General features: G+C 54.9%; 1 protein-coding gene across 7 annotated transcripts in view; it reads right to left on the bottom strand.

Moving 5' to 3' along the window:
• Positions 1–111: 111 nt before the first annotated feature.
• LOC120501960 (dynamin binding protein) overlaps positions 112–12,126 on the bottom strand; it is a 30,762-nt gene continuing 18,747 nt past the window's right edge. For 4 of the 7 annotated variants that reach the window (XM_039708855.1, XM_039708853.1, XM_039708854.1 and 1 more), the window contains 13 exons: positions 8,696–8,883; positions 8,002–8,101; positions 7,352–7,499; positions 6,822–6,839; positions 5,961–6,160; positions 4,787–4,917; positions 4,452–4,556; positions 4,131–4,259; positions 3,379–3,711; positions 2,783–2,965; positions 2,509–2,707; positions 1,984–2,411; positions 112–1,699 (listed from right to left, as the gene is read on the bottom strand). In XM_039708855.1, coding sequence (XP_039564789.1) covers positions 1,514–1,699; positions 1,984–2,411; positions 2,509–2,707; positions 2,783–2,965; positions 3,379–3,711; positions 4,131–4,259; positions 4,452–4,556; positions 4,787–4,917; positions 5,961–6,160; positions 6,822–6,839; positions 7,352–7,499; positions 8,002–8,101; positions 8,696–8,883 — 2,348 coding nt within the window. In that variant the 3' untranslated portion in view covers positions 112–1,513. Of the gene's footprint in view, positions 1,700–1,983; positions 2,412–2,508; positions 2,708–2,782; positions 2,966–3,378; positions 3,712–4,130; positions 4,260–4,451; positions 4,557–4,786; positions 4,918–5,960; positions 6,161–6,821; positions 6,840–7,351; positions 7,500–8,001; positions 8,102–8,695; positions 8,884–9,108; positions 9,205–12,126 lie in introns of those variants that run through there. The other 3 variants (XM_039708848.1, XM_039708852.1, XM_039708857.1) reach the window with 2 other exon arrangements.

Genomic DNA, 12,126 nt, shown 5'->3' with positions numbered 1-12,126 from the left:
TTTTGGGCTGTGGTTCCAGACTGCAAACCTGATGGTGGTGGTGGAGAGAAGCTGGAGAGCAGCAGGCACACGTCTGTGTACAGCCATGCACACACAAAGTATGGTGGTTATTGTTTATAGACCCTTGACTCTTTGTTCTTGGGCCAGATCTCATGCAGAGAGCAGGTGCCCACTTAGAGCAGGGAAACATTCAGCCCACCAGCACCTACTGCCCTGGAACCCCAGAGTCATGGAACACACAGCTGGGGGAAGAGGCCAGTGCCACCACTTCATCTTAATAAAGAAGGTTCCTGTGAGTGTTTCCTCATGCCTGAGCTGCAGCTGGCACAAACACCAAGGCACTAGAATGCTGGACCCCACCAAAACAGAAATGTTCCTGGCCCTGTAGGGTCTGCATGGAGGCTGCAGCACCTGCCACACACTCCTCCCACGCTTCCCAACACTTGCAAAGGCACCTTCTATACACAAAGGCAAATCTTTATTTGCAGAGCAGCAGTACAGGGGATACAAACACTGCCCTATGAAGGCAATCTCTTCCCTTCAGGACAGGGCAGCAGCCATATCACACACCAATCCAGCAAAAGGCACCACAGCCCTCCCAGGGATGATGGGCCTGCCGCTCCAGAATGTCAGCACCCTCTCCAATGCTGTGCAGGAAAGCACAGGTGAGGCAACTCTGGTCAGACCCCAAAAAAACAGGCTGGAGGACAGCTTGTGCTTTGCCTTCTCTCCTGCTCCAGCCCAGAGCAGCCAGGTGGGCACATCAGTGCAAAAATGGGTCCTGGGCACAGCAAATACTGCGCTGACAAGGGTATGGTGTTCTGGGCTTCTGGCTCACCTGAAAGAGGGGAGCCTGATGGTTGATGCCTTGGAAAGGCCAAGCCCTGGGAGACCAAGCACAGGGAGAAGGCACCTGCTGGGGGCTTTGTTGTGAGGGTTTCAGAGGCCATACTCATTCTAGGCCTAGAGCTCAACTACTCCCAGCAAACCTCAGAGCTGCTTCCCCAGGCAGTGTGTAAATGTCCCACCCCAAGTCCTGCAGAGACAGGCGAGACCAGGCTCCTGCTGCACAGGGAGCATATTCACGAAGTCTGGGTTGCTTTTAATACTACTTGACTAACGACAATCTCCAGAAACTCAGCATTAGCCTTCCACAACTTAAATCCACAGCAGCTCCTCAGCCTGAGTCAAGCCTTACCCTTCTGGGCAAGTAACAGTCCCAGGCTTTGCTCCCCTGCTCCTGGCTGGACACAGGAGGCTCAAGCACACCTTGGAGGTGAACTCACCTCTGCCCTCACACAAGCTGCCTGCTTCTGCCTACCTGGCCAGCCCACCCTACTCCCTCCCCTAAAGGGGTGATGGCAGCCCATGTTTGGGGCCCAGGAGCACTGCACAGCTGTGAGAGGCATAGCCTTAAGGGTGAGCAGTGGGGGCTGCAGGGCTGGCCAGCCTCCCCCAGACCCTAGCAGTCCCAGGAGGAACAAGGCATGGGGTGCAGGCTCTGTCTGCGCCCTCACGTGTACTCTGTCTTCCGGATGTAACTTGAGGGCACATAGCCCTGCTTCCCGTGGGCCTCGGCAAGCCACCACTCCTGATTGCCTGTGATGTCCTCAAACTGCAGGATCCTGAGTCTCTGGTTAGCTGACACACTCAGCTCATTGGTGTTTCGGCCTTTGAAGGTGTAGAGAGCGTAGTAGACCTGCCAGACAAGGGGACAGCATCAGTTAGATGGTCACACCACACAGCCTTAATCTCACACTGCATAGGATGTGTGGGCTTTTGTCCTTCTCCCCAGTGACAGCCCTGCTCCATCCTGGCCTCTGCCCACCCCTATCTGAAGCTGGTTCTCTGTTGTAGGAAGAAAAGGTCTCATACCCCACCTCCATGTTCATGGTCACTGCCAGGGAGGAGGATGATTCAGTCCCCAGCCAAAGCAGTTGGCCCTTGGCATGCCCAGCCCCATGAGGGTGGCTGAAGACTCACCTGGTTGCCCTCTGACTCGCTGTTCTCCAGCCCTGAGTCTCTGTCCTCCACGGAGGGTGTGGACCTGAGATGTGCTTTGGTGGGGTGCCCGTTGCGAGAGCTGGGGCTGCAGCCCTGCTCAGGGCGGCTGTGGCGGCGCCGAGATGTCACGGTGCCAGCCAGCGGGGCCATCCTGTCACCAGAGCCAAGCTGGGGCACAGAGGGGGAGTCCGCCTCCACATCTGCCGGGGAGACAGAGTCCTGCAGGGGTTTCTGAGTGAAGGTGACGGCCGCCCCACTGGGGCTGAAGGTCAGGGTGGCGTTGCTTTGGGGAGAGCAGCTGCTGTGCTCCGACTCGTTGGAAGAGTGGCTGCCCACAGAGACATCCGACTGGCTGCGGCGGGGGTTGTAGGGCTTCAGAAAGGAGCTGTACACAAAGCCTTTGGTCACTGCAGAGAGGGAGAGGAAGGGAGCTCAGACTGGGGCACAGGGAGACCAGAGGAGGAGACTCACAGCAAGCACCAAGGGCAGGGAACAGCCACCTACCCCCATTGTCTATGAGCCAGCGATTCTGGCTGCCCATGGGGTCCTTCTTCTTGATGACGCCCACAATGTCTCCTTCCAACAGGGAGACATCCAGGTCTTGGGCAGCATTGAAATTGCGCTCTGCCTGGAAGAGACTCTCTGGGGGGTAGCGGGCCAGGAGGGCAGCGCGGATGTCATCCGACTGCAGGAAGTAGGTTGGCTGCAGAGGAACAAGGCTGGCGTGAGTGGCTGTCCTGGGCTCTGCAAGCCCTGACTCTGGGCAGAGAGAACTCACCAAGCCAACAAGGGGCTGCCGCCGGGCAGACTGCCGTTCCATGCTTTTCCTTTCAAAAGTCTTCTTGGGAGCTGCCTGGGACTCTGGGAAGAAGGTGAAGGCCTGGAGCTGCTGGAGGACTCGACTGTGCTCATCCTGGAAGATGGCAATGAGGTTCCCTTCCCTGCCAGACACCTTCAGCAACTGAAACCAGAGCAAAGTCGGGATCCTGGTTAGGTGACCGGTGCTAGGAGAAGTGGCCAAGAGCTACAGTGTAGACCATGGCAGGGTTCTGAGTCCTGCCTATGACTTGCATCAGACCCAGGTTTGCAGTCCTGTCTGGACTCAGCTCTAAGTGGTCCTCAAACTTGTGACCTGAAATTCTCCCAGGTGAATGTTCTCCTGCCACTGCTCCAAGAGCCTTCTACACACAATTGCAACATAACCCTGCGATCCCTGCCCCAACATCATCCCACAGGAACCCTCCACAAGTCACTTGTGGCATGAAACTGCAGTAGCAGCTTCCCCCACGACGTGACAGTGAGGCTCAGGGACAAACCCTGCACAGATTAGTGCTGCTCTGAGCGCAGGGCGCTGCCTGCACTGTGGGAACCCACCGACAGCAGGGGTCTGAGCTCCTCCAGGGCCAGGCGCACGAAGTCGCAGTGTGCCTCGGCATAGCCCCGCAGGCAGCTGGCAAAGAGCTCCTTGGCGAAGCGCAGGAACTTGGGCAGCTCGTCCAGCAGCTGGGCATTGAGGGCCTCGTAGTTGTTGCGGGCTGACTGCAGCTCCTCCAGCGTTCGCTTGTCCTTCAGCTTCTCCGCTCGCTCGGTGCAGTTGTGGAAGTCCAGCAGCTTGTCGAAGCGTTTCTGCACCAGCTTGTGGGGCCCCGCAAACATGCTCAGCAGCTGGCTCAGGGGCGAGCTCACCAGCCGCTCCGTCCGCTCTTTCTGGTGGGCACAGGTGCAGGGAGAAGGTGAGACAAGGTGAGCTCTCCCAGTGTGAATGTCAGCAGCTCACTCTCCAGCACACAACCTCCCCAGGACAATACAGTGACTGTCTCCTGGTGGCAGCTGCTAGAGCTCCAGAGGTCCCTTCCAACAGCAATTATCCTATAATCTTACATAATTGTCCCAGTATAGCTACCTGAACCACTCGCATAAAGAGCGGTAGCACTTCAGGTAGGGCTGAAAAAATGTGTATCTAAGGGGCACAGTCACAAACTGCCAGGCATCGAAGCTCTCAGGAAGGCACAGCTAAACAGGAATGCTCACAGCTCTCCCAGGTTACCCTCCCTGCAGCCTCCCAGGCCTGCCCATCTGCAGCAGACCCCCAGGGTGGGCCTCAAAGGGGCACAAGCCTCACTCACAAAGCTGGAGAAGAGCTGGTCGCTGATGAGACGATTCACTTTCTGGAACTGGTCCAAGTCCCCACTTCCCTTCTCTGTGCACAGGTCCCACATGCTCCCTGCTGCCAGTGCCTTCATACAAGCTGACTCCTGCACCAAGGAGACACAGCTGAGCCATGCTTGCTGCCCAGAAGGAGCTCCCAGCACAGCCCAGACCACCCAGCCCCAAAAGAGCTGGGGCAGGAGCCGTGGCCAGAGGCACTGCAGGGACACACCATGCAGACAGGAGGGGCAGTGCATGGTGAGCCCCACAGGCTTGGCATCACACCCAGACTGGCTCACCCGGACATGCTGCAGGTAGAGGGAAAGGTCCCGGATGAAGGACTTGATCAGACGCTCCTGCATCCGGAAGTTCTTCTCTGTCTCTTCAAAGGCTTCATCCTTTAGCTGTGAGAGAAAGTGTTTTAAGGGAGGCGATGCAGACTCAGCACCTCCCAGACTACAAGCTATGGGACCCTCCTGTCCCCAAGCTGGACAGCAGAGATGGCTGGTTCAGACCCTAAGCTCCCTCTGCCTCGCTGGCCTGGATCAGAGCTGGATGGGGGGCAGGGGTGTGGAGGGACAGCAGATACTCTGGAGAAGCACTGCAGGGAGTAAGTGCACCTGATGCACAGTACCTGGGGTGCAAAGCCTGTGAGGTGCTTGAGGTGGCTGCTCACACGGTTGGATTTCTTGATGATAGAGTGGAAGTTGAGCTTGGAGATCTTCTCCATGAGGCTATCCTCATCCCCTTTTCTGTACTTTAGCACTGAAGAGATTAATACAGAAATCAAAACCCTTGTAAGCACAAACGCCTCACCAACAATCTCTTGTTAGTTCTCCTCTTCCCCAAGCCTCTGTAGCCCCAAGAACCCCACATACCATTACGAATGGCTTGGGTTGAAGTGACCTAAAAATCATCTAGTTCTAAGCCCTTTGCTATGGGCAGGGACATCTACTAGACCAAGCTGCTCAAAGCCCCATCCAACCTGGTCTTGAACACTCCTTGGGTGGGGCATCCACAACTTCTGCAGGCAGCCTGATACAGTGCCTTACCACCCTCACTGTAAAGACTTTTTCCTTATATCTGATCTAAATCTAAATCCTCTCAGCTTAAAGCCATTATCCAGCCCTATCACTACATGGTCTTGTAAGATATTGTATCATAACCTCCCATCCCATCCAGCACCATGTCACCTGTTTGGTTCTTGAGATGCCCTAGTTTGTAGACAAACCATTCAAGCTCTCCCACGGGATTATGCATAGTGCCAGCACAGGATGACATAGGAGGTGATGTACAATAGTCTCTGGACGTACAGAAGGTGTCTATATTGCTTCTTTAGCAAATACAAGCAATCATTACATGCAGCCTCTGTCACCTCAGCTTCGGTGGGGCTATGAGGAAAGACTAAAGTGCAAGATTTGCACAAACTGGGGGTTTCAAGGGAAAACAGGGAGGATGGCCAGCAGGTATCAAAGGGAGTAATCTTCTCCCTCTGTTCAGCCCCAGGGAGGCTACACTTGTGTACTGTGTCTAGTTTTCGTGCCTGAGAGACGTGGGAGAACCACATCTCCTAATTCATGAGGAGAGCTGGGGGAGCCACATGGGCTGGACATGAGGAGGCAGAGGGGGATCTGCTCACTACTAGCAGCTACTTGAAGGGCAGTTACAAAGGTGATGGGCCAAACTCCCCTAAGCAGTGAGAGCTCCTCCATGGCCATGGCTGCCAGCTAAGGCTCAGTGGCCAGCAGACACTGACCTGAGCACACCCACTCCTGTCTCTCTGTGCCCAGCACTGCCCAGCTCCTCACCCAGGTCCTTCCGGCGCTTGTACTCGTTGATGTTGACGTTGATTTCTTTGACGGCGAGGACAGCAGCCGTGAGTGGTGCCTTGTCAGGGTGAGCCTCGGGGGTAGCACTCAGCAGCTCCATCAGCAGCAGCGGGTACCGCATCACCCTCTGCACTGGCTTGATGAGGAAGGAGCCCAGGTTAATGTAGTTTGTGCAACCCCTGGAAAGTCAGGACAAAGGAGATGCATCAGGTGTCGGTCCGGCTCTGCCACACACATTCTGCCCCCTCAAACCAGTCCCAACCAGACCTAGAACTCCAATGCCTCTAAATCCACTGTACTCCCCCCATCAAGCCACCCTTATGTCCAAATTCACTGCACTCCTGAACTCCTGGTGCTCTCAGATCAACCCCAGGGTTTTGCTCCTCACTCACAGCAGGTGATACTTCCCAGCCAGGATCCTCTTCATTACCAGGCCCACCATGAAATCCCACATAGGCACAGCCTCATAAGTGTCAGAGAGCCACTTATTTCAGATGCTGATCCACCAATCAACTGCCCACATCTGTCCTCCAATGCTGGACAGACTGCAGGACTGCAGTCACTCCAGGGCTTTCCTGGCTCCTTGGGGCTGAGGGCTCCCAAATCCTGTTTCTTGCCCAAGGTCCCCCCTTGCCTCATCATTTGTGCTGCCTACCTGTGCAGCCCACCCACTGCCTCTGCTGCAATCATGCCACAGACACCCTTCTCCTCCCAGTCATGCCTCCACAAGGCACTGTTAGGGCAGCCCAGCATGCACCCAGCCTGTGGCAGAAGGTTAGTTACAAGGGAATGGCCAGACCAACACAGACACACAAGCAGGGACTAAGAGGAAGTACTCACCATTCACTGTACAGGCTCCTGCTGGCCCACAGAGTGCCAAAAAGCAAAGAAAAGCAAGGGTTAATGGGGTGGCAGGTGTGCAATCCCACAGCCAGTGTCTATGTTCTGCCCAGTGAGGCTGCCAGGGCAGTGGGCAGCCCTGTCCTCCCAGAGCAGCCATCAGCACTGCTGGCTCCCGGGGCAGTTAACTCCACAAACTGGAGCCTGGCACTCACTGAGCCAGGCAAAGCAGCTCCTTCCTCAGCAGCTGTGGCGGCTCAGGGTTTGGGGAACAGGAGCCCTCAGTCCAGGACATGCCACCTTCTCTATACATTGGTGGCTCCTATGCAGATTTTAAGGGGGTCTACAGGTTTCCCAGCACGTGTGCATTGGGGCAGGGGGCCATTTGAACCCACAGCCTGGTCAACTATACAGTGCCACCCTCTGCAGCCACCACCTGAACTATCTAAACACTGCTGAAGAGGGGCAGGGGTGTTGGAAACTGATCCCCCTATCCCAGTCTGGTGGCTGCCACCTGAGGAGGCTCAAACCTGAGGCTATCCAGCAGGTCCAAAAGTAGTTTCTGCAACTTCTCATCCTTCTCATAGGTTTCCAGCAGTGCAATGGCCTCATCATGGTTCTGGCAGTACACCCTGTAGACACTCTCCAGCTCTGCACGATGTGTCAGGAACACTGGTCCTGCAGACAGCAGCAAAGCAGGACTTCAGAGCCTCCTGGTCCCCAGCTGCCTCCAAAAACACTGCTGTGTCCCTTGATAAGACATCCAGTGTCCCCATTCCACACACACAGGTCAAGAGAATAGCTCTACTACAGCATGCAGGACCCCTCCTCATCACCAACCAACACAGAGAGCTCAATCAATCCAGGTCTCCCAGGGGGAGCAGTGGAGACATTGGTCACAGGAGCCACAGAGCAAAGGCACAGGCAGCCCAAGGCATGAATGGCTCAAGCTGGCAGCACTTTGGGACAAAGGGCCATGGACAGCCACAGGCACTGTGGCTGAGCAGTCACCCTTGTGGCAACACAGATATCCCTGGCTTCACTGTTGATGAGTGGTGATGGGTACAGCAAGGAGAAAGCCCAGCCCCAGTGATCCTCTCCCATCATTTGAACTGTTATGCCCTGCCACTAGCAATGCCCATCCCAGCCTTCTGAGGAAAGGAAACAGCAGGACTCATACCGATGGCATCTGAAGCCTCCAAGGCGGACAGCAGCTGCTTGGAGAAGTTTATTACCATGTGGATGTTTCCAAAAAGGCCCTCAAAGTCTATGTTCTGCATCTAGTGAATGGGAAAAGAGATGTCCTGGATGGGTAACATGTCCCAGTTAAACAGCCCTCCCATTGCCCCCCTGCAACCCATCAGTCAGCTTCACAGCAGGTACCTGGTGCGACCTCCTCTCATCACAGTGACTCCTGTACACATTCCCTTGCCCCCCAGTGCACTGAAACTCTCACTCCTTATGTGTCCTTTTCTTTCCCAGCAATTCCACCCCTGCCTCTGGTCACCTGCTTTTCTCTTTTTCCTCTCACTAAATCTGTCCCCCATGCCAAGATCCCATATCTTATTTCTCCTGTCAATGAATTTAACCTATAACCAAACAAAGAGGAACTTTTTCTGCACCAAAAAATCCAATGTGTGATACTTGCTGCCAGGTCTCCTATTCCCAGCAAGGATGAGGGTTCAGCAGTATCTCAAAGCAGATGGGCTTATTGCAACAAGTGCAGGGAGCTGTGGGAACCCTTGGAAGAGCTTTAATTTCCTCTATGAGTTCCTATGCTGTGTAGACCCCTCTGAGAACTAAATGGACTCAGTATTCTCAGCCCAATCCACCAGTGCTGCACCCTAAAATTTCCCTCCTTTCCCAGCTCCTACCTGTGCCTGCTGCAGGGGCACCATGATCCTCTCCACACACATCTCCAGGTCTCGGATATAGTCCCGCTCTGTCTGGAGCAGTTCCTCAATAACCTTGGCCCTCTTCTCCAGCATCCTTTGCTCTGCGCTCTCAGTGGTGGCCGAGGATGGCTCCAGGGATGGTGTCTGGGAGGACAGGAGAGTCATCTCTGCAAGACAGACAATCGAGATCAGCATGCTCCAGCAAGGATACAGGGACAGGAGACAAACAGCACCTGAACTGCTACACATGTAACCTTTGGGACTGAGAAACAGCACTACTGAGAGTCCGAGGGCCTTTCCAGAGGGCCCGTCCCCAGGGCTGCTCCCGCAGCCCAGCCTGGCAGCACCAGGAGCGCCGCAAAGCCCCGGCACCGGCACGGCGGGCAACAGACCTGCCGCACGCGGTCTGCCCCGACACCGGCGGGGCCCGGCTCCTCTCCGCCCCGCGGCTCCTCCGGGAAGCTGCAGACACGGGGAAAGCCCCGCTAGGCAATGGCGGCCGCCCCTCCCTCAGGCTGGGAACAGGGTCTCCATTCTCCAGGCCCGGGGCATTTCCATCTCAATGGCCGGGAGGGCCCCGGGCACCGCAGCGCTGCTGCCGCCGGCAAAGCCCGGAGCTGGATCCCGGCCAGCGGGGCCGGGCCGCCCCGCCCGCAGGGCCCGGGGCTGCGGCCGCATTCCTCGGCCCCGTCCGACACCCGCGGCCGCCTCCCCTCCTGGTTTTCTGTGCCACTGCGGCCCCGGGCCGGCCCAGCCCCCTCCGCCCCCAGTGAGACATTTCATCCCGCCGCGGATCCCCGGGCCCCGCCGCTCCTGCGTTCGAAGGCTGCGCCCTCGGGCCGAGCCCGCGGCCACAGCGCTCCCCCCGCGCCGCCCCGGCCCTGCGCGGCCAGCAACACCCGGGGCTCCCCCACTTCAGGGCAGCACGGAGCCCCTTGCAGCGCCAGCCTGCCTCCGGTACCCCATTCCATGTCAATGGCCGATCCCACAAATGCACCCCAGCTGCCCTCCATCAGCAGAATGTTTTTTAGAGCTGCAGACATGCCCCAGCTCAGACGTTTCTAGGAATGTTTTTGCAGGACAGGCACTTCCAGAGGTCCCTGACCTCTCCAGGGACAGCGTCAGACTACAGAGGCTCAGCCCAGCTTAATCCCCGGGACACCCAGCAGGGCTTGGGACTTATCCTGGTACCACAGTACTGACTGTGCACAGCCCTAAGAGACCCCCTTGCTCCAGCCGCTTCTGCCCCGGTGCTGGGCAGGTTGCAAGCAGTCCCCAGCCGTGCTCTGTGCGGTGATGGCAGTACCCAGCACGGCAGCATGAAACATGGGAAGGGAAAATTGCTGCCTCAGCCTAAGCATCCCGTCCATTGCTCCCCCAGGCCAGGGGGAACCACACTGAAACACTCCGAGAACGAAGGGAAAATTGCTGCCTCAGCCTAAGCATCCCGTCCATTGCTCCCCCAGGCCAGGGTCTTCACACTGAAACACTCTGAGAATGAAAAGACACCCAAGCTGAGACACTGACTCAGCCCATGATTATCTGAAACCATGCCAGCCCTCTTGGCCTTCCCATTGCAGAGCAGCCTCGGCAGAAACCAGGAGCATCAGCACCAAACAGCAAGTTCTTACAGCTACCTGGGCTGAAGACAAACTACTGCACTTCTCTTCACAAAGAAAAACTTCAAAATCATTTCCAGTGCCAGCCTGGCAAATGGGAAACCCAGCTGAAACACAGATGCTCTCAGTATGGGAGGGAAGATACTCATCTCTCTAAGCTGGCATCTCTGCTGCCCTGCCTTGAAATCCAGCCTGGGGAGAGGCAAAACAACCAGCTCCATGGAGGAGGATTCAGCGACACAACCAGCACTTCATTTAGTAGGCCATCACTGGGAAGAAAAGGCTCCACTGATTCCTACTGGCAAGTATCCTTAAGTTAACCCCATCAGAGCCTGTCTTGGCTTTCCAGCAGACCCCAGTGATAAACTTTATCAACTCAAATGCAGCAGGAATCCACAAAGAGGGCCTCAGAGCAGATGCTGGGTATAACTGGTTTTGCTCTTTGCATTTCCACAACATCTGCAAAGTTTCAGAAGCAGCAGACTGGGCCCTCCTGTGCCAGGTCCTCTACAAGCACCCATAGGGATATCCCTAGACACAGCACTTGGAGCCTGAACAGGATATGAGCAGAAAAATGTACAGGAGACACAGCTAAACACTAAGATAATACAGTCAGCAGGTCTTTGTGGCTCAGAGAGTTAATGAAGTAACAGCAAATGAGTTATTTTAAAGAAGACATGGCATTTGTTTTGCAGGAGAGCAAGCTGAAGTGGGAAGGCAGCCTGGAAGAACCAGGAAGGTGTTAATTTGCAATGCAAACAGGTGTGTGAAACCCAGAGGGGGCAGGGGTGAGATGATACTACTGCATGGGGTGGGCTGGGAAGAATCTTGACAATTAAGACAAGCCAAAATCACAGCCAGAAATGACCCACACAGCAGCATTTGGGAAGACAAATGGAAAAGATTACAATTGCTTTGGTCAAAGAACAGGATTTTATATTTAGCCCCAGGAAAAATGCCACCACATTAAGTTCTGTACAGGAGGCCTGGGGAGTTTACTGCACCACCAAACAACCCTGCAGTGCTCCCAGCCTTAGCCACAGCTAAACTGCAGGCACAGCATGTGTTTGGCTCCAGCTCACCAAAACAGAGCTGGGGATGCCCAGCGCTGCTGGCAAATGCAGCAGCTCCCCACGCTCCACCAAGCAAACCCCAGGCAAGGAAATCTAGGTCAGGCCCTTACAGAAAGTACCCTGTGGCAAGGATTCAACCCACACTTGTGAGACTGCCAGCTCCGTGACACCCTTCTTTGGCAAGTCTCAAGTCCCTGCCTATGGAAGGGAAATTAAACCCTTCCCTGCACAGATTTTAAGCCCACAGTAGTTATCAGCTGAGCCTGGATGACCTGACAATGCTGGGCATCAGTTCTACCCACTTACACTGTATCAGTATTTTGCATGATTTTGAAAACTCATACAAATTAATTCTCCTCTGGCCTTCTTGCTCTTTCTGAATATTTCAAGATTCCTTCAAAAACAAGACTACATTGCAGTTAAGTCTCCTAAAACTCTTGTTTATCCCTGGTCCAGCATCCTCCTTCAGCAATGAACTCAAAAGTTGTCCTACTTCTTTCCAAACCCTTACAGCTCAAAATATTCAAATACAGAATTTATTTGTAATATTTATCTCTTTTATCTGACCAATATGTATTACTTAGTGTTTGTTTCTGATACATTTAAAAACTTTCACTTTTTGTATTTCATACTATCTCTATTAATTGCCATGAATTTATTTTTCTTGTTTGTCACACATTCTTGTGTGTTTAATAGCAGTTTTCCCTAAATGAGGCTT

The sequence above is a fragment of the Passer montanus genome, unplaced genomic scaffold (genome assembly GCF_014805655.1).
Source record: "Passer montanus isolate IOZ18808 unplaced genomic scaffold, ASM1480565v1 scaffold21, whole genome shotgun sequence".
Taxonomy (NCBI): Eukaryota; Metazoa; Chordata; class Aves; order Passeriformes; family Passeridae; genus Passer; species Passer montanus.
The sequence above is the reverse complement of the archived record's forward strand: the minus strand, read 5'-3'. Positions and strand labels throughout refer to the sequence as shown.